Genomic DNA, 18,531 nt, shown 5'->3' on the forward strand with positions numbered 1-18,531 from the left:
GGAATTGTGGTTTGGAGAGCAGGTAGAGCCTGAAACCACCCTCCAAACGGTAAGGATGAAGGAAGGCAATCAGCAACCACTCAGCCGAAGATGAAAGCCATCCTGAGCACTGAGAAGGGTCATATAAACCGAAGATGATGCCCTGATGCTTTTGGCAAATAAGGCAGAGGACAAGTGAAGGTTGTCAGGGTGGCCCATAGAGCAGCAAGCTCTTCCAGTCCTCCATTTGCAACTTCCATGTTCTTTCAACACTTTGTCCAGCCATCCTGAGTGTTATTTCACCTGTGCTGGTGTTGCATTCAGCAACAAGCTGTCAAGAACATCATCGTGCCTGTCACATGCCACCTCAGCCCTATGTCCCCATCTCCCTCTTGCAGCCCAACCCACCAAGCTTCATGTTAAAAAACAAACATAATTTCACCCCAACTGGGGTAGTTACACCAGCCAAAGAGCAGGTGGGCAACAAGTCCAACAAGTCAGCATGATTAAAGTGGGGACAGATCCTGAGCCACGCTCAACACCACTCACAGCCACTGCTGTCCATGGGATGGCCAGGAAGAGCAGCACATTGTTCCACAGCTTGGATGTGCCCAGCAAGCCTCCTCCTCTGCTTGCAGAAGCCTTAGTGGGCAGCTGACATGGTGGTCCCAGGTTGGTGCCCCCTCGGGAAGGGCAAGGCAGCAGGAGCCCCCAGCCCAGCCAAGCCCTGAGCTAGGGAGCAAGTCCTGCCCTGCACCCCAGGAAGCTCCATCTCCTTCACTTGGGTGACACCAGGTGCATCCTCCAGCACATGGACAAACACGGGGGAGGGAAAATCCACCACGGCAGCTTCTACAAACCCCACTTATTTAAAAATAAAAAAATGAGGGGAAATGAAAAGACAAAAGCCCTTCTCAGCCTGGTGTTATCAAGCAGAGGAAATGAGACTTCTAAAGCTCCCATTCAGAGAGAAGTGGGGGGAGAGAAATCGCACTCCAGACGCACTTGAGCGAACAGCTTTTGAAATGGAAATGTTGCTCTTCAGAAACATTTACATTTCCTCCCATTGCCAGGGAGGAGGAAGGAGGCAGGGGAGCGGGCAGGGACTCCTCAGCCATGCAAATCCAAACAAGGTCCATTCAGGGCAGCACCCTGTCGAGAGGGGATTTGGCAGGGAGTTAATCAGGACGAACACACGGTATTAATATCGGGAAGCTGGCCTGAAGGGGCATCGGATTTAGTGGGGAGAGAAGGGAACGACTGAAGACAGCTCTATTTAACCAGCCACAAGTAAGATATACCTAAAGGCTGCTCATGCTCCATCCCTCTGCTCTCCTTGCATAACCATCACCCCAATTATTTTTCCACAAATCCTGGAGGTTGAGCTGCCTACTGAGGAGCTTAACTGATGAAGAAAGGACATGCAACCAAGACCTAAACCAGACAGTGACCGAGTGCAAGGGAGCCAACCCAAAGCTCTTCGTACATGTAAGCGCCATTGCACTAAGCCAAGATCACCAAAAATTGCCCAGGGCCTCCCAGCACATCAGGCACAGGATGAAGGGTCCCAGCACTGAACTCCTGCTGCCTCCCAGCAGCTCCTCTTCCAACACTGTCAGCTCAAAAAACAGAAGTCACTGCTCCTACAGCAATCCACCGAGCTCCCCTCATCGACCACATGCCACCACTTCATTGGTCTTTAAGGTCACTCAAGGTACAGCTTCATTCCAGCTGGGCTCTTGGGTATTCAGAGCAAGACATCAAACTCCTCTCATCTGTATAAAACAGAAACTCTAAGACTGCAACAAAACCAGACTTAATGGCAACACTCCAGAGACTTCCCCTGCGCCTAAAATCTAGTGAGATTTCTATCAGAAACATCAGAACATCTTCTATCAGAACATCTCAGTACGCATGTGTGAATGTCTTGTGAGACTCAAACACGCACAGGAGATCTGAACTGAGTGGCCTGGTAGCAGAGGGAGGTCACTGGTGAAGCTGAGCTGTGAACCTCACTGGCTGAGACCTAAAAAACAAGCAACTTTTTCATCAGGAATTCAAGTTGATCCGACTTCCATTATGTGTGGCTGCAATGGAAAATCTGTTAGGCATGAAACAAGGCTCACAGCTGCCTGGACACTCCTGAAAAAATTGTAACCAATGTAAAGAACAGGCTCATGGGGGAAAACAGCCCTCCCCTGGAGACAGCTTGGCTTGACTTTTCACAGAGCTTTTAGTGGCCTCAGCTGTTCCCAATACACCACTGAAGCCTGTTTAACTCCTCCTTCATTTTGGGATTTCCCCTTTAAGTGTGTGCTGGGCCCACACCCTGCAAAACACTGTCCCAAACAACCAGAGGACACAGAGGGGACAACGTGTTTGCCTGCCTCTCCACTGCCCAAGGCATCCACCAGCACCCTGGCAGGACATCTAAGTTCTGGACATCCAAAACTTAGGCACCAGCTGCAGCCCCAAGCACCCCACACACAGTGCTGCTGTGACAACACCCTGGGACACATCTGGGGCCATGGGGCAGGGCCCCTGCTGCCTGCAGGCACCTCTGCCTTGCCAGAGGCAGGCGCACCCGGAGCGGGACGCACTGCCAGGGGAGCAGGGGTGGTGCAGAGCAACCCCCAGCTGCACCATCCATCAGAGGCAGCCGCCGGCTGCCTTCAATGCTTTATTGTTCTAATAATTGTGCAGACACGTGGAAGGGGCTGCCTCGACATTCGCCGCCTGTTTGAGTAGCCATTTCCTTCACTGCTCTGCCTGCCTTTCCGTCAGGAGGCCTCGGCAGGGGAGCAGCAGTGCTGGCCATCCCTGTGGCCATCCCTGTGGCCATCCCTGTGGCCATCCCCATAGCCAACCCTGTGGCCATCCCCATAGCCATCCGCACAGCCGGCGGGGCAGGAAGGTGGGAGGAAATCATGTCCCCCAGCAGCAGGAAACGCAGGCGGGTGCTGGACCAGACGTGAACCATCAGCCCAGCCCTCTGCCTCGACAAGCCCAGAACATGCAAAACAAACCTTTCACAAGAATTTTGGATTTATTTGGATAGATTTTTTTTGCCGTGATCTTTTTTTCCTCCTATTCAGAGGGCAGAGACAGTCTCAGGGTGCAGGAACTATCCCAGCATCTCCAGCGTGACACTCCTGAAGGATCACTCAGCTCTGCAATCAGAGCAAGACTGACCAAGAAAAGACCAAACAGTGACAAAGGCATCGGACAAAGCAGGTCCCAAAGGCTCAGGGCAGAAGAACCATTTCTAATTGCAAATGCTTGTGGGAGTCCCTCAAACTGTAAACCTCTGGCCAGGCCATTCCTGCAGAAAAACATGAAGCACCCCTGCCTCCAAGGCCAGGATGTTACAGGGAGAAAACTGAACATCTCTGCTCCCATAGCAAGAATAAGCCCACAGTGAATTTGTTATTATCTGTTAGCAAAGCAGCAGCTTCCCACCAAGGCTGGAATTTCCATCTTGGTTTGGCAGGAACAGGGCTGTGAAATGATTACTGTGTTTACTTTTCCTTTGCTAACTATAAAATCCCATTCCACTGCCCTGCCAAGAATGACTGAAGCTAATAAAATTCAGGCATTTGGAAGAAAGCAATAATAAACCTCCCTTTTGGGGCCTTTATGATGAAATTTCCCCACTCCGATCAGCGATTATGCTGTATTCATGAACACTAGTGATGTCTCCAAGTGCACCCAGATTGACTCAAATCAATATTTAGCTTTGCTCGAGACTGTAAGCCTTGCTCTGCATGGCTGCTGGAGGCAGGAGCACTGAACTGCACAGCTAGAAGAAGCCTCCGGGAAAAAAAAAAAAGCTCACAAGTATATAAGGCAGCATATCTATGTATTTATTTGTATGTGTACATGAAAAAAATGTAAGCCTTTCAATTACCTAAAGACCTGTGAAAAAGTACACACACATGAAACATTCATGGATGCATGAATTTACAAATCCCTCTCCAAATATATTGAAAGCCATGACTCTAACGCAGACTATATATCTATATACACATATCTGCCTGGTCTTTAGTAGCTTTTTGTGTTTCAAAGACCGTAACATTCCTGTGTTTACATCTGCCACTCTGCATGCTGCTGAGGCAGAAACACATGAGGTGCTGGGGGCAATCTGCCCTACGTCATACCTGGGATGGCTGGCACGAGATAAAATAACAGACCTGAAAAACAGCCTGAAATAAAAGCCTGAGCTCGGTTTGGTCACGTAACCACATGGGGTGGCTTGATCTGCACTAGGCAATGGTTCTTTCTTAAGCAGCTGCAGGAATGACAGCATTCAAAGGGGAGATCAGAAGGCAGAAAGGATCACTGCTGCTCCTCTGGGAACACTGCAGGGAGGAGAAAAATCAGCCATGTCCCTTGTCAGGGCAGCAATCAGAGCAGGTCCTTCAAAGACAAGTCTGGGAGGTGCTACCATGCAGGAGAGGAAGTGTTAAAGTGCCAGGGCAGCAGAGAAACCCACTGCTGGCATCTGCTGGAGCAAGGTGCTGGAACCCCTCGGGATGAGGCATTCATCCAAGTGATGTCCACCATGGACTGGGCAACCACCAGTCCACCAACCACCAGGAAAAGTTACCAGCTGCAGGATTAAGGGGTCTAGTCCCAACCCAGGATGAGCAGAAATTGGGCTAACACTGGGATGTGCAGAAGATGCTCAGTCAGAGCGCTAAGGTGACCAAAGAGTATCTAGTGAGGAAGAGGTTCAGATTATTTCATCCCACACTGCCTGTACCCCACTACATTTCTGCTTTGGATTCACCAAACTGGGAGCAGGACAGAGCACACTGCTCCCCCTGAGCCAGCTCTGCCGCTGGGAAAAAGCCCATTTCCAAGGGCAGAGGGAGCAGACTCCGCCACTCTCTCCTTATCCTCCTGGAAAAAGGTGCCAAGAATTAGAATTACATTTTTTGAGAGCAGCAGAACAAGCCAAGGTCCTGTCAGCTTGTCCTAAAACAACCCCTCTCTGCTCTGCAAGCAAGCAGCCAGCATTCCTGATACACACTAGTGTCCATTGCCCCTCGGCCCCCCCATGCAGCACAAAGCTGCAGAGCATTTTGCGGCAGAGCAAGCCAGAAAACTGCATGTTCTCTGCCTAATACACAGCCAAAGAGGTTTTATGTTTAAAAAACAGGTTTGGGTCCAAAAAGGAGGTTTTCAGCAAGCGACTGTAACTAGGCCCTTTGGCACTTGACAGCTTCTCTTGTTATCGAAGCTGAGGGTGGTGTTAAGAGATGAAGCTCCACGAAGCTGGGACGTGAAGTCACAGAGCTTCAGCAAGGGCTGTTGCCATGTTCAATATGTTATTACAGCTCCATCACCACAGGCACGAAGAGCAGCGACTCCTCTCTGCCAAATCCATCTATGAAATCACTCTCCTCACCAGCCCCTCCAGCACCAGCAGGCAAGCCCCACTGATGGTTGTTGCATCTCCTCCACGGCTCTCCACCCAGCTCTGGGACCGAAGGACTTAGCATGAAATATTCTCCTCCTCAAAACACAGCACACAAAATTAATCTGATCGGTGTCACAACTCACTGGCTTTTGCTGAGTGAGTCAGAGCTGTGGATGGGCTGCATTTCATAATGATGGAAAAGTACAGCACCAAAAACGTGCTTGGTGCTGAATATTCATGGAGAAGACACCCGAGCTGCTCCCACTAAATCAGTCACCCTCCCCAGGAAGACTCTCAGTGAGAAGGGACACAAGGGATGTGCAACAAGGAGAGAGGCAAAGTTCATCTGTGAGAAGGCATCAGTGCCTGCAAATCAGAACCATCTCCCGCTGCTTTGTCACCTGCACTGACTGGACAGATCACATGGAAGTGGGAAGATTCACATACACTCATCCTGGAGCACACCTGGATCCAGCAGGAGCTGGAACAGTGCTTTGTGCCCGGCAGCACCCACACCCTTCCCAGAAGATTAAGTAAGAGAAGAAATCCAGATCAAGCTGAAAATGCATAGGAAGAAGAAAATACCCAGGATATCACTTTGGGTACTGGGACTGAACTCTTCCCTGGAGATTTATTCCAGGTAGGGGTTTCATTCTCACCACAAATGTGCAAGAACATACTGACTGCAGGTGGACACCAGCAGCAGCCAGCACAGCCCTCCTCACCCTGCATCATCCCCATGCTCTGAAATGATACACAGGAGACTGGTGCCAATCCCTGCCACACAACCCCGTTGCCTAATTCCCACCCAAGGACTCACAAAGTGAAATAGCAAACTAGCTTTGCTCTCATATTTTCAGAACATAAAAGGGCTCATAATAATCCTTGCTATTAAAGAAAAAACAGATACACGTAACAGATGTACCAACACTTCAAAGATGGAGAAGAAAAATCCCCATGAAAGCATGCAGCACACCCAGCTCCCAACACTGCCCTGTTGCAAGCAGGAAAAACTGGCAGCATTTCTTCCAATTACAGGGGTGAGGCACAGAACCAAGGCACTTGCTTTCCCTCAAGCAGACCAGGTGAGATGTCACACTGCGAGAGCCTTGTAATATTGACTGAATGGAACAGAAAAGTCCAATTATGTAAATGATGAAGCAGGCTCCCCAGAGCAGTCAGCCTTATCACACCACCCTTCTCTACTGCTACAGTTTGAAAGGCAATTTAAAAGGTTGTTTTGGATGTCAATCACCACAAATGAGCTGAAAAAGTGTGAAACAACCACCTGTGTTCGAGGAACCATCAGTTCACCTGTTGGTTTTCCAGCCATGCTGAGTCTCGGCCCTGTTTTCTGTGGCTCCAGAACTGCTCCAGGCTGGAGTAGCTGGGGCAGGGGAGAGCTGGGCTGTAGACAGCTCAGGGAAGGTCAAGCTCAGATTTTACATCCTGCCTCTGAAGCATTTCAACAGCCATGAGGGTTTTCCCAGCCATGCCCACACCTCTCAAGCCATAGTTCAGTTCTTTGGCCACAGACTCTTTGCTGAAAAATGAAATAAAATCAGTTGTCTTGTCTCAGTGCTCCTCCCCTTTACCCAGGGCTAGCTGGAGGAGCTGAACACGTCCCAAGACCTACACAGCCCCTAACTGTGCCATGTTTTCCAATGAAACCAGCATGAGTCCATGGTGCACAGGATGGAGCATCCCATTCCAGAGACAGGACTCCTCTGGCTGTTCCCGCGACTCTCCATCCCGTGCTGGTGCTTGGCAGGAGCTGCTGGACCAGCCCTCACAGCCATCCTGGCACAGCCACTGCAATGAGCTCCCAGGCACACCCCGAGAGTCAGGCTGCTTGCACCAGGCAGACACACACTTCTGAAGATGTGTTCACCCATAGGAGAGCAGGGGACAACACACTCACACTCATTCTCCTGCAACTTGAAAATTTATCTTCAGAGCAGGGAGGAATGCAGGGGAAGGAAGAAATCCAACCAGAAGTGTTTGCACTGTGACAACGTGAACAATGCAAATATTTCAGCTTTTAAATATGTTTGGAATGATAGAGAATGCCAACATCTCCCTCATCTTCCCAGAAATAGCTCTGAATCATTGCTGCCCTAACACAAAGTCCTCCCTTCTCCCTCCCCCACCCCATCAAATCGTTTTTGCAATCAGATATTTATCAGGCACAAGTCAACAGCATGAGCAACCGTGCAGCAGATGGGTGGATGCTGAACACGTTGCAGGAGGATCCTCCTACAGCTGCGGAATTCAGCAGCCCCACACCACTCCCTCCTGATGGGCACTTAACTGCACCACCAGCCTTGGGACCTAGGGGAAAGCCCAGCCTGCCTCCTGGCCAAGAAGGCTGCAGTGGAGAAGGAGAACAACAGCTGAAAAGACATCGTATGTTTGGACCCACTAAACTGTTGCATTCCATTGCTCAGAACACCTGAGGTTAAAGTCACTTCCATACAAGTCCACTCTCTTCAAGAAGCAGCTGGAAAGCCATGGCAGCACGTACAGGCTTTGCATTGAGCACCCTGCAAGGAGAGAAGTTTTCTTCTTGGGGCAAACCATTTTGTCTTTTCTAACCTGAATAGTTCTATGATCCTGTGCTTCTATTTGAAGGCATTTCACCTCTCCCAGGGCTGATGCAGCCACATGCTGGCATCTCCCTCTGGTCTCGGCTAATCTGGAGTGAGCAGGAGGGTGCTGGCAGCACCAGCATGTCCCTTCTCCAACAGTGCCACTGCTGCTCCCCAGGATCCCTCACCCTGGGCATCCCATGGGACTCCCTGGCAGATTCCCATTCCCTCCCCACAAGATTCTGGCCACAGAAATGACTCCAGCTCCTGCAGGAGAGGTGGCACAGCCAAAACATGACAGCTCTGTGCTGTCACTGGGTCCCCACTTGCAAGTTCAGCAGAAGCCCCAGCAACCAGCCCAGAACTCTTTTTCCCCAAGTGAAAAACAACGTCCAGCAGGGAAGGGAGAGCCCGGCACGATCCGTGCTGCAGACTCAGAGGCCACGGGAGGACACGCGCCCAGGGACCGCGGATGCTCACAGCTTCATTTCATTCTCCAGCCCCTCTGCACTATTGTTCCGCGGCAATAAATCACAGGGAGGTGCTGGAATTCAGGCTGATTTCTGCAAGAGGGAGCCTGGGGTGCGGGAACCCAGATGCCACCTCCTTTTTCCTTGCTAATTCCCCCGGCAGCCGCCGTGCTCAGCACCCACCTCCACACCCCCGCATCCCGCCGAGCGCTCCCAGTTCAAAGCACGGCTGTGGTTCCACCCCCTCCACTCCCTTCCCCCAGCACTGGATTACTCAATTAGAGATTATGCTTTTGCCAGTTACCTCCAAGCCAACTGGGGCCTCTGCCAAGGTCAACACAAGTTGCAGCCAGTTTCATTAATAACTGTAAGACCAACCCACTGGAAACTCTGAGAGGTTAATCCCAGCAACAGATCAATGTTCCCATAACAAAGCCACGGAGCAGAAATGCCACTGGTGATTTACCAGCTGGCCAGCCCAGATATCAACACCAGGAGCTGCTCCGAACATCCCTCCCCACGCTGAGGCAAATCCCACTGTGGGAGTCCCCAGCATATCTTTCACCCCCAGCCCTGCATTTTGGGAATGCTGGGATGGAGCAGCTACCAGGGAACAGCACTGCCAAGGCACTGGCCAGCATGCCAAGGAGGAAGCAGGGCTCCTGAAAGGCCTTTTGGTTGTCCTGGGTGCTCTGCCAGCCTGTGGCCAGGGCAGGAGTTAGTGGGCTAGCCAAGAGCCTTTCCCTCCCACAGCCTGTTTTCCAGGAGTTTATTGTAAATTGGGCTCTGGAATGGGCAGCCAGTGTGAAATTTGGCATGTACACTGCTGGCTTCAGTGCATCATTAAAAAGGCATTTTAAATGTGTTAATTCCTCCTTTTTCAATTAATTGCTTTTAAAGCTAGATTAACGTGCATCAAAGCAAATGCCCTTTGCCCTAATTTCTGCTTTGCCATACATATTTCCTGGCCTTGGTGCTGTTTTTTCCAAGACTCCCCCTTTCCCTTTTCTTATTCCATTTTTCAGTCTGTAGCATAACAAAAACATTCATGCAGCAAGGGAAGAAATTAAAACCCTTCAACAATGTAAAGCAGAGTCCAAGCCCTAACAACACACGGCTTCCTAACAGCCTTTTTCCATCAATAGTTGTTAATTATTTTACAAAAGAGGGAAGTGGCATTGTCCCTTGTACACATGGGGAAATCTGAGATACAGAAAGGGGAAGAGACTTACCCGGTGACCAGCAGCCTGCCAGGGCAGATGGCAGCAAGGTTCAGGTTTCCTAAGCCTCCACCCAGCCCTGCCCCTGTGGGACTACATGGCTCCCTGCGAGTATATTCCTGCTGGAGCAATAGGCTACATGAAAGTGCAGCCAGCCAGCCCTTACAAGGGGACTAAATGCAGATCACGACTGACTCACATCCTATAGGAAGGAGCAGCAAACCACGTACGTGGTGGAAAAGCAGTCTCAGAAATGGGAAGAGGAGCAAGTGGAAGCCTAATGGGAATAAGAAGGGATGGAAGGGGACAGGCAGGAGTAACTGATCTCCAGCTCTGGAGAGCAGGCGCTGCTCGGCCAGGCATGTCCTGCCTCCCATCCCCGCGGGGCAGGATCACAGGCAGCACCAGCTGCACACGTATGTGCAGAGACAGGGGAGCCTGCAGATGCATTACTGGCCTGCTCTGGAGCAGTCTGGTTTCCTGTTATCTGCTGTTACGTGATGAAGGTCCGTGACTTTCTCTACTGGAAAGAAAGCAGAAGCCACCGAGGGTCCTGGGAACCAGCTCCTGCATCTCTGCCAAGAGCACACCCGGCAAATCTGCCTCATGGCAGCTCCTCCAGCAAATCTCACATCCAGGCTTGTAGTGATTGAAAAAACAGTCCTGCTTTAGTTTTTGCCTGGTTATTCTCAGCCAGCTCAAGGGAGCACCTTCTGGGAGGCAACATCAGCCCCCAGTGGCACAGGGAGATTTTATTTCTCCCCCAGCAGAATGGCCTGAGCCCTCCTGGCTCTGTCCAGCAGCAGGAACCTGGGACCACATGCAACATCACAGCAACCCCACTCACAGGGAAAAAGATACTCCAGTAGGGGAAAACAGGCAAGAGAACAACCTTCATCACTCCAGTTGAAAACAAACACCAGTGTTCAAGGCCATGAGCAATGTGGTTTGTAAGGAAAGGTAATATTTTTTACTAGACCAACTGAGATTTCCAAAGACATGCTGCCCAACAGCACATCTGTCTTCTCCAGCTGCAACACACTCATCTAACAGCAGACATTACCTTCTTACAAACCAAGCCCTGGTTGGAGCAAGGCTGCAGTGATCCTGAAAGAGGCAAAGGGGCTCAGCTGGGGAGAGGTAGATGGGGGATAAAAGACTTAAGAGATCTAAGCCTCTTTGGGGACAAAGGCTCTGGAACCTGTTACCAGCATTTGCCATGTCAATTACTTCATCCATGTTTGGAGCAAAGATTATGGCTCAAAACAGAGGCCTTGGAAATGTGCAGGAATGGAGTTAACTTCTCTCCCTTGGGCTGAAGGTCAGTAAACCCAGTGTAACCCACAGTTACGAAGAACATTATAAACTCACACAGCCACAGTGCACCTCAGCTGCACTTCTGCTCTGAAACCAGCAGAGACCAAAAGGTATCCATGGCCCAAAAGCAACATCCATTGCTGCTGCATTACAGTTACATCCCTTGAGACAGTCAGGCTGGCATCCAGAACATGTAACTAAACCCTACCCTTTTTATTGAGAGTTTTGTGGAACTCTTTACTGTGCAAAAATTAGCTCAGTCAAAATCACCACGAAAAGCAGTTCCAGCACTGTTACTCTGAGGAGCAAACCAAGCTCCTCCACATGCAGTGACTGCAACAATGTGGAATGGGGTTAAGGGGCAAGTGAACAACTTCTCTGATCCTGTCTGAACATTGACCAGTGTGTCCAGCAATACATGGTGCACCTCACCCGGCCTGCAAAGCTGCCCTAGATAAAGCATCCAACAATTCCATCAGGCACTGAGCCAGCAGCACAGATAGAACAGCCAGTTTCTCTCCAGCTCTGGTCACTGGGACACACATCCTGCCACTAGCTGTGTGCCACCACTCCAGGACACACATCCCGTCATCATACCTGTGCCACCAGTCCACACACAACTCACCACACACAACAATGGTGGTCACACACCCCAGACTTGCCTTCTGCTCCCAACCACTTGAACAGCACCAAGATCATTCCAGTTTTGCTGTGACCTCCATCAAACCCATTCTGGAAACAGGCCCCACTGGTTTTGAGCAACTAATCCCAGCTCCACTTTAAGCTCTCACCAGTCATGGACAACACTTTTTTTCCTTCCTTCCAGACTCTGCAATTACAGATGGCTCCACTAAAAGCATAATCTTGTCTTGATGAATTGTATCTCATAGCTTTCTCTCTCTCTTTCATTAACAAATGTTTTAAGCCTCATAAAATGCATGTGATTCTTGGAAACGTGTCACAGATGAAGAAGCAAATGCAGCCCCTAAACTCAACAATTAATGTCTCAAGAACAGCTTTGCCTACTAGAAACAAAGAGCTAAGACAATACGTGGTTTTCCAGCAAGAGGCAGAACAGAACTGCTGGTGGAAATAATGTGCAGACAGAAAAGCCACCCTGGTTTCCTCCTGCCTTTGGAGAGGGATATTTTTTATTTCATGCCCAACAGTTTATTTTCCCCATCAGCTACACAACCCAGCACCCCTGAGTATACTCTGCAGTTCAGAGCCACCACAACATGTCCCGGCAGCACGATGAGCAGACTCCTGGCTGGTCACAGCATCACCTCTTTAAGGCACATCTTGGAAGGACACAGCAATCCATCCCTTCCTTTTCATTTCACCAAGGGCTCCAGCACCCCAAAGCCCAACCTGCAGCTGCATTAACCCTCAGTGCTCAGCACTGGAGCCAGAAGAAGGGGCAGCAGAAGAAGCTGCCCCCAGCCTGTTTACCCAGCAAGACTTTCCTGCCAAATAGGAATGTGTCTAAGCTCGAGGTAAAATAAAATACAATCTACCCCAACACAGCATGAAAGTACATCCCAACAGACACACAAGCAAGGGACTTCTCTAGTGCAAGTAAACAATTTGCTTTGCTAAATGAGACTAGGACAAAGGAGGCTTTCCTGGGGAAGGTTATATTAAAGAACCACCAGCAACTGATTCAAACTCTTCAAACACCAATATTAAATACAGAGATGTGATAAATGAGAAAGGTCAAGTAAAAATCAAATCAGAGCACAGTAGCCAGGAAAGCCAGACATGACCATCCCTAATTCAGCTTACAGGAGCTTCCAAATTGTTCTGGTACATTTAATAGCCCAGTAAATGCAGGCCCATGACTCAAACAGTTATGGGGACGGCTGATATGCTTCTCTTTCCTCAAAGAGGTGCCCCCATATTAATGAATACTGTCCAACACTACCAAGCACTCTTTGATGCATCAGGAACCACCATCTACACCAATTTCAGTAGCAGCTCAGAGCCTCAAAGATAACACCACACAAACCAAGGGGAGCCCAAAATGCAGACCCCACGCCCGGCTAGCATCCTTACCTTTGAGAGATCCTCTGTCCCTCCCTGCTGGCTCTGGTTCACGATAGGCGAGTGCCGCATCAGTGGGTCCTGCAGCAGATCCAGGCGTGGTCTCTTGGTTTCAATGAACTCCAAGTCTGACTGCTTGGTCAGGTCAGAGAGATAGGAATGCGCCTCAGTCCTCAGGTGCAGCTCCTGAGATCTAGGAGCCAAGAGAAAGGAACCTTTAGAAAACAAACTACCTCTGCTCCCCTCTGCTCTATGACTGCAAAGCCACTTGAGGAAGACAGAGGGCTCAACTTTTGCCTCTTTCCCAGAAGGATGCACAAAGGGAGGCCAGGTGACCCCGGACTCAAACATCTCAGGTCTTGCAGAACCAGGAAGCACAGCTCCATAGCTCAGTCTCTGGGCATGGCATATCTCCTGGGGTGCTCAATGCATGTAAGTATCAACTAAGGGAACAAGACATGGGATGCACCATCACAGCCACCCTCCAAGCTCTATGGGTCACCCTGCCATCCCCCTCCTCAGCACCACCACCACGTCACCTGGAAATCATGTCTCATCACAGTGGGTGCTGTCACTATGCCAGGGCAAAGTGAACAAGGCTGCAGGTTTGCACCTTCCCTGACACGCCACGTGAGTCAGGCTGGGCAGGACAAGCCAAAGCTCAGAAAAATACTCAAATGTGGCCCAGCAATTCCCCTGTGGCCCCTAAAGCAGGCAGAGCTCCCTTCTCCCCACCTTGCGGTTATTCAGTGAAAGGCACCTGCACCCCTATTTTTATTTAGCATCTTATACAGGAATACCAAGGATTATATGCAGGGGGAAAAATGCAGACTCCTCTGTGGCTAGACAAGAGGGATTTCTTTTTCCAGGAAAGGGGAGGAAAGAGAAACTGGCCACGTGCAGTTGCACGTCTCTGACACAGATCTGGCAAGCTGTGAAGGCACATTAACCAGTGATAGCAACTGCACCAACGAGTCATGGTGGGCTCAAATGTCTTTCACCTGTCAAATATCTGCAGTCAGTGATACCTGGAAATTGGGTTTGGTTTTGCTTTTTTTAAACAACTGTAAAATTTTTTTGGTAGGTCTGTTTTTTCCCAGCAGGATTCTCTTGTGGGAATGGTAAAGGGATCGTACAAAAATACATTAAACATTTTACTATGCCCAAGGATCAGTGTTGCTGCAGCAGCTCCAAGGGTGTGTTTTTAACACTTCAGGCAGAAGTGTCTCTTAAAAAAAAATAAAAATAAAATGAAGCACAGGAGATTCAAAGCTTGGAAAAGACTGCTTTTTTTCTCCCTTCAACAAGATTGTTCAAGTTCTCCAGAGCTACATGATGAAGTATCCTCCCCAGTTACCAAACACTGACAAACTAAACAGCCTTTGAAGCTACTCAAAGGAGAGGAAGCCCTTTGCCAAGAGCTAGCTTAAAAAACAGGGGGTCCTATGCACTGTTTGGCCCCCACCCACAAACTGTAACTGCTAACATTCATTTTTACCTAGCTAATCAAATACCTTGGAGAGGATGACAAAAAAGGAAGGACCCAGGGCCCTGTGAGGCCAGCAGGAGTTTTTCCAGCAGCTGTAACAGCTCTGGACCACTTCCAGAGAGAAGAACAACCCTGATGAAAGCCACTTTCTCATGGGCACCGCTTCCGAGCAAAGCCCTCCTGCAGCAGCACGGCAAACTCAACCACAACTCTGTCTCTTCAGAGAAGCAAGATAAAGTGGTTTGTTGTTTTTTTTTCTTTTAGTTTTTAATTTAAACATCAACAGCAGACACAAAGCATGTGCAGGCCAAGGTCTGCTTCTTGGGGTTTGGTGCAGGTGGCCGGCACTGAGATTCAGGCAGCAGCTTTGCTGTGGGCACACAGGAACAGAACCCAGCTCATCCTCTTCCTCCCACCCCAGGGAGAAAGGAGATGGGGACCCAGGGAGGCTCTGGCACTGCCTTTGCCACTCCAACCTTCAGCCTAGGAGACAGCAAACACAGCTCACAGGGAGATCTCGGTGCTGAAGAGCTCTTACTCTTGGCACTGGAGCTCAGTTCGCTTCACCTGCAAACACACTCACACTGAATGATCTGCAGCTTTTCTCAGCAAGCCCAGAAATATCTCCTGGCACCTCTCAAGTTTCCTGCTGGCTCGTCCCAACCCCTCATGCAAACCCCGCCCCAGCTGCACGCAGACATTTCGGGCTCTGCTGTAAAAGCCAGGAACAATAAGCAACTTGTTGAACTGGGCAGGTGTTAAAATTTTCTAACACCCAAGGCTCTGCTGTACCCAGGCAATTAAAAGTCAAATGTATTTATTTTCACTTCTTCCCCCGTTTGTTGGTTTTTTTTTTAAGGTATTTCCAAGAAGCTGCTGGCTGACACAGGGCTGCTCCCAGAGCTCTGCAGTGACCATCGGGAACCCAACCCAGCACTGCTACTCTCAGAAAAAAAACCCGTGTATTTTTAAGATAAGAGCAACACTCAGCTTTACAAAGGCAGTTACTGACAGCGAGGCAGGGGCCGTGCCAGGGAAAGCAGCTGCAGTGTTACAGGGTGCTATTTTATTTCCATTTCCACATCCACTGGAACTGCTATTAACTTTATCCACTGGAATTTCCAGCCGCTCCCAAGAACACTTTGCCCGACACAACCCGCTCAGCCTGTCCTGGCTGCAAATACAACACTCTTGCTTGAAGCCTTCACACCTTTCACTCTTTACATCCACACCTGCAGTGAGCTCTTTACAAGACTTTTATACAGTGACGATGTTGCTGTCAGCATAAAAATAGCCCTGCCTGAAAAACCCTCCTGTTACACGAAGTTTGAGGTTTAGCTGCATTTTCCAAATAGTTCCCACCTGGCTGGTTTATTTCAGAGATTCCTACTTTGCTGAAGGGAAAGTGGTTTTAATTGCATGTGAGCTATGCATGATTAAATGAAATAAACCAAATAAACGATAGGACAAGGGGTAATGGTTTCAAGCTAGAAAAGGGTAGATTTAGGTTGGACATAAGGAAAAAGTTATTTAATGTGAGGGTGGTGGATCATGGGAACAGGCTGCCTAGAGAGGTGGGGGAGCCCATCCCTAGAGACATTTAAGGTCAGGCTTGATGGGGCTCTGAGCAATCCATTCTAGTGAGATGTCCCTGCTTATTATAGGAGGGTTGAACTAGATGACCTTTAGAGGTCCCTTCCAACACAAGACATTCTATGATTCTATGAAATGCCAGCACTAATTATGAAGTGGGGCAGGCAAGTCCTCACGTGGAATCCCTTGCCACAAACATTGAACTCTTTAAAAAAAAGCAGAGCAGGGTGAGATGTGCTGAGACACCAAGGTTGGTTGCCCAGGGTTTGCCCCAACCTCCAGCCATCCACACACCACTCCACTTTGGGCAGGTCTGAGTCCAGAAGTCCAAGACAACCCAAGATTAGACCTTTGGTTTATTAGTAATCTCCCAAAGTAACCACACACCACCAGCTGCAGAGCCACATTACTCCACTTCTTCAGCAGACTCATACAAGGTAGAAGCAGCTAAAATCCTACAGCTAGTGCAGGGCACTTGAGACTCACTCTAGCACTTGTGGGTTACCAGGAAAACATCTGCTGCACTGTACCTACACCAGAAGCAGTTTCCAGCCCCTACAGGTACAGACAGACAGTAAAATGCTTCTGAGAGCAAGCAATATTGAAAACCACTGGTGTTGAAGTGAATTTTTTATAGCCAATGCTAAGATTTGTTAGACATTTCAGCAACTTCTTCCTGGCTAATGATATCCAGAGTGAAAGACAGGACAAATTGAGATCTGTTAAGGACAGAAACCAGAGCGTTTGTAGGAGCAAACCTGCAACCAGGCAGCTAGAAAAATCACATACAGGACCGGCTGACAGATGCCCTCTGTCATAGAGCTGGAGAAGGAGAAAAACCATCATGACTTAACAACAGAGGCCAAGGGAAGAGCAGCCTGTCTGGGTGGGGAAGGTGAAGTTCCCACACTCTAAGCAACGTCTGCCAGCAGCAGGATTGAGTCTTCACAAGCCAAAGGTGTGAGACAGCCTCAAGCAGGATGCTCAGCTCACCACGTGGTCCAGCCCAAGGACTCCAAGGTCCCCACGAGGTCCAACCCTGTGGCTGTGCCCAGGCAGTCCCACGTGTGTCCCCACGATGGGCACTCCCACAGGAGGGGAGGTAGCTGTGCCTCAGCTGCCCCACACAACCCCCTCAGCCAACTTCTCCCAAACTAACTGCAATTTAGATGAGAGCAGATGCTGTGTTTAAAACCTGCATACTGAAAAGCTCCATGTACAGGGCCTGAATTATTCATGGACAGCACCAGCAGAAGCTTTAACACTGCCACACAATGGCACTGGCTCACTCAGGAGAAGAACTATTTGTGTATTTCCACCTCCCCCATATTCTCCTCACCCACCTTTCTCCAAAACCTGGAGCCCCACCTCTTTGGCAACTCTGGGTATCTGGAGCACTCCTGGGACTAACAGCCTGAGGGGCACCCCACATTTCTCCAAGTATACTGCACACATTGCAAGATCACCTTTCCTTCCCCAAAATAAATGTGGTTCAAGATTATGCACAGAAAACTTGCTTCATTAACTTTTAGCTCTCCAGCCCAGCCCAGGCAAAGCCCAGGTTCCCCCTTAAAACTCCCTGCTGGGCAAACTGGCCCATTCCACAAAGTCCAGTGCCCCTTCATCTCCTCTGCACCCTCCATGCCCACCCATGGACATGTTCCCAGCCCACACCAGAGCAGAGGGTACTTCCAAGAAAGGTTTGACCCTGGCACCAAGTGCCCACACACCAGCATCTGCCCTTCCCTGCTATTATTTTCCCACATTCATTTAAGGAGAGGAAAAAAAAAATAAAAATAAATGCAGCTCCCAGAACATCATCTCAAGTGTGCACAGACACAGAGATGTATGGTTGCAGGGATTTCAGCCTTACCGCCGCTCACTCCTGAGAAAAGGGTCACCTTTAAAAATGGAAACTTAATTAAAGACCATAAATAAAATCAGATTGGTCGCGCTGTTAACTCGGGAGCAGTTGGTGCCATTTGGCCCAGCACAGATGAAGATCGAGAGCTGCGCATGATTTCCAGCGGCCACGCGCCCCGCCCCGCTTTCCCACCGCTCCCCGGGCTCCTCAGCCAGCAGGATTAATCACATTCAATAAGCAGAGTAATTAGACCTCCTCTCATGCTATACTGCACATGGCTCTCTCGGATGGCTGCAGAAACACAGCAGCTGCTGAACGTACCCTCAATGTCCTACTTCAGATCAGCACCAGGAAAACCCTCCAAACTCCTCGTGGCTGCTCAGAAGAAAGGCTCCGGAAAAGGAGCCTGGTCTCATGAAATGGGAAAATCATCTATCAAAATAGTGACTCATCTTATTCTGGGTAACAGCGGAATATACTGTGTTAACTCGCACACTGCTTATTTACTGCCACATTTTCTGCCAGGGAAGCCAGCATCCACCCCAG

General features: G+C 49.5%; 1 protein-coding gene across 1 annotated transcript in view; it reads right to left on the reverse strand.

The window, feature by feature from the left end:
• Positions 1-18,531, reverse strand: part of NCOR2 (nuclear receptor corepressor 2) — a 184,468-nt gene that overhangs the window by 148,108 nt on the left and 17,829 nt on the right. Inside the window, exon 3 of the mRNA XM_009997678.1 lies at positions 13,052-13,232. Coding sequence (XP_009995980.1) covers positions 13,052-13,232 — 181 coding nt within the window. The remainder of the gene's footprint in view (positions 1-13,051; positions 13,233-18,531) is intronic.

Source organism: Chaetura pelagica, unplaced genomic scaffold (genome assembly GCF_000747805.2).
Source record: "Chaetura pelagica isolate M959 unplaced genomic scaffold, ChaPel_1.0 scaffold45, whole genome shotgun sequence".
Taxonomy (NCBI): Eukaryota; Metazoa; Chordata; class Aves; order Apodiformes; family Apodidae; genus Chaetura; species Chaetura pelagica.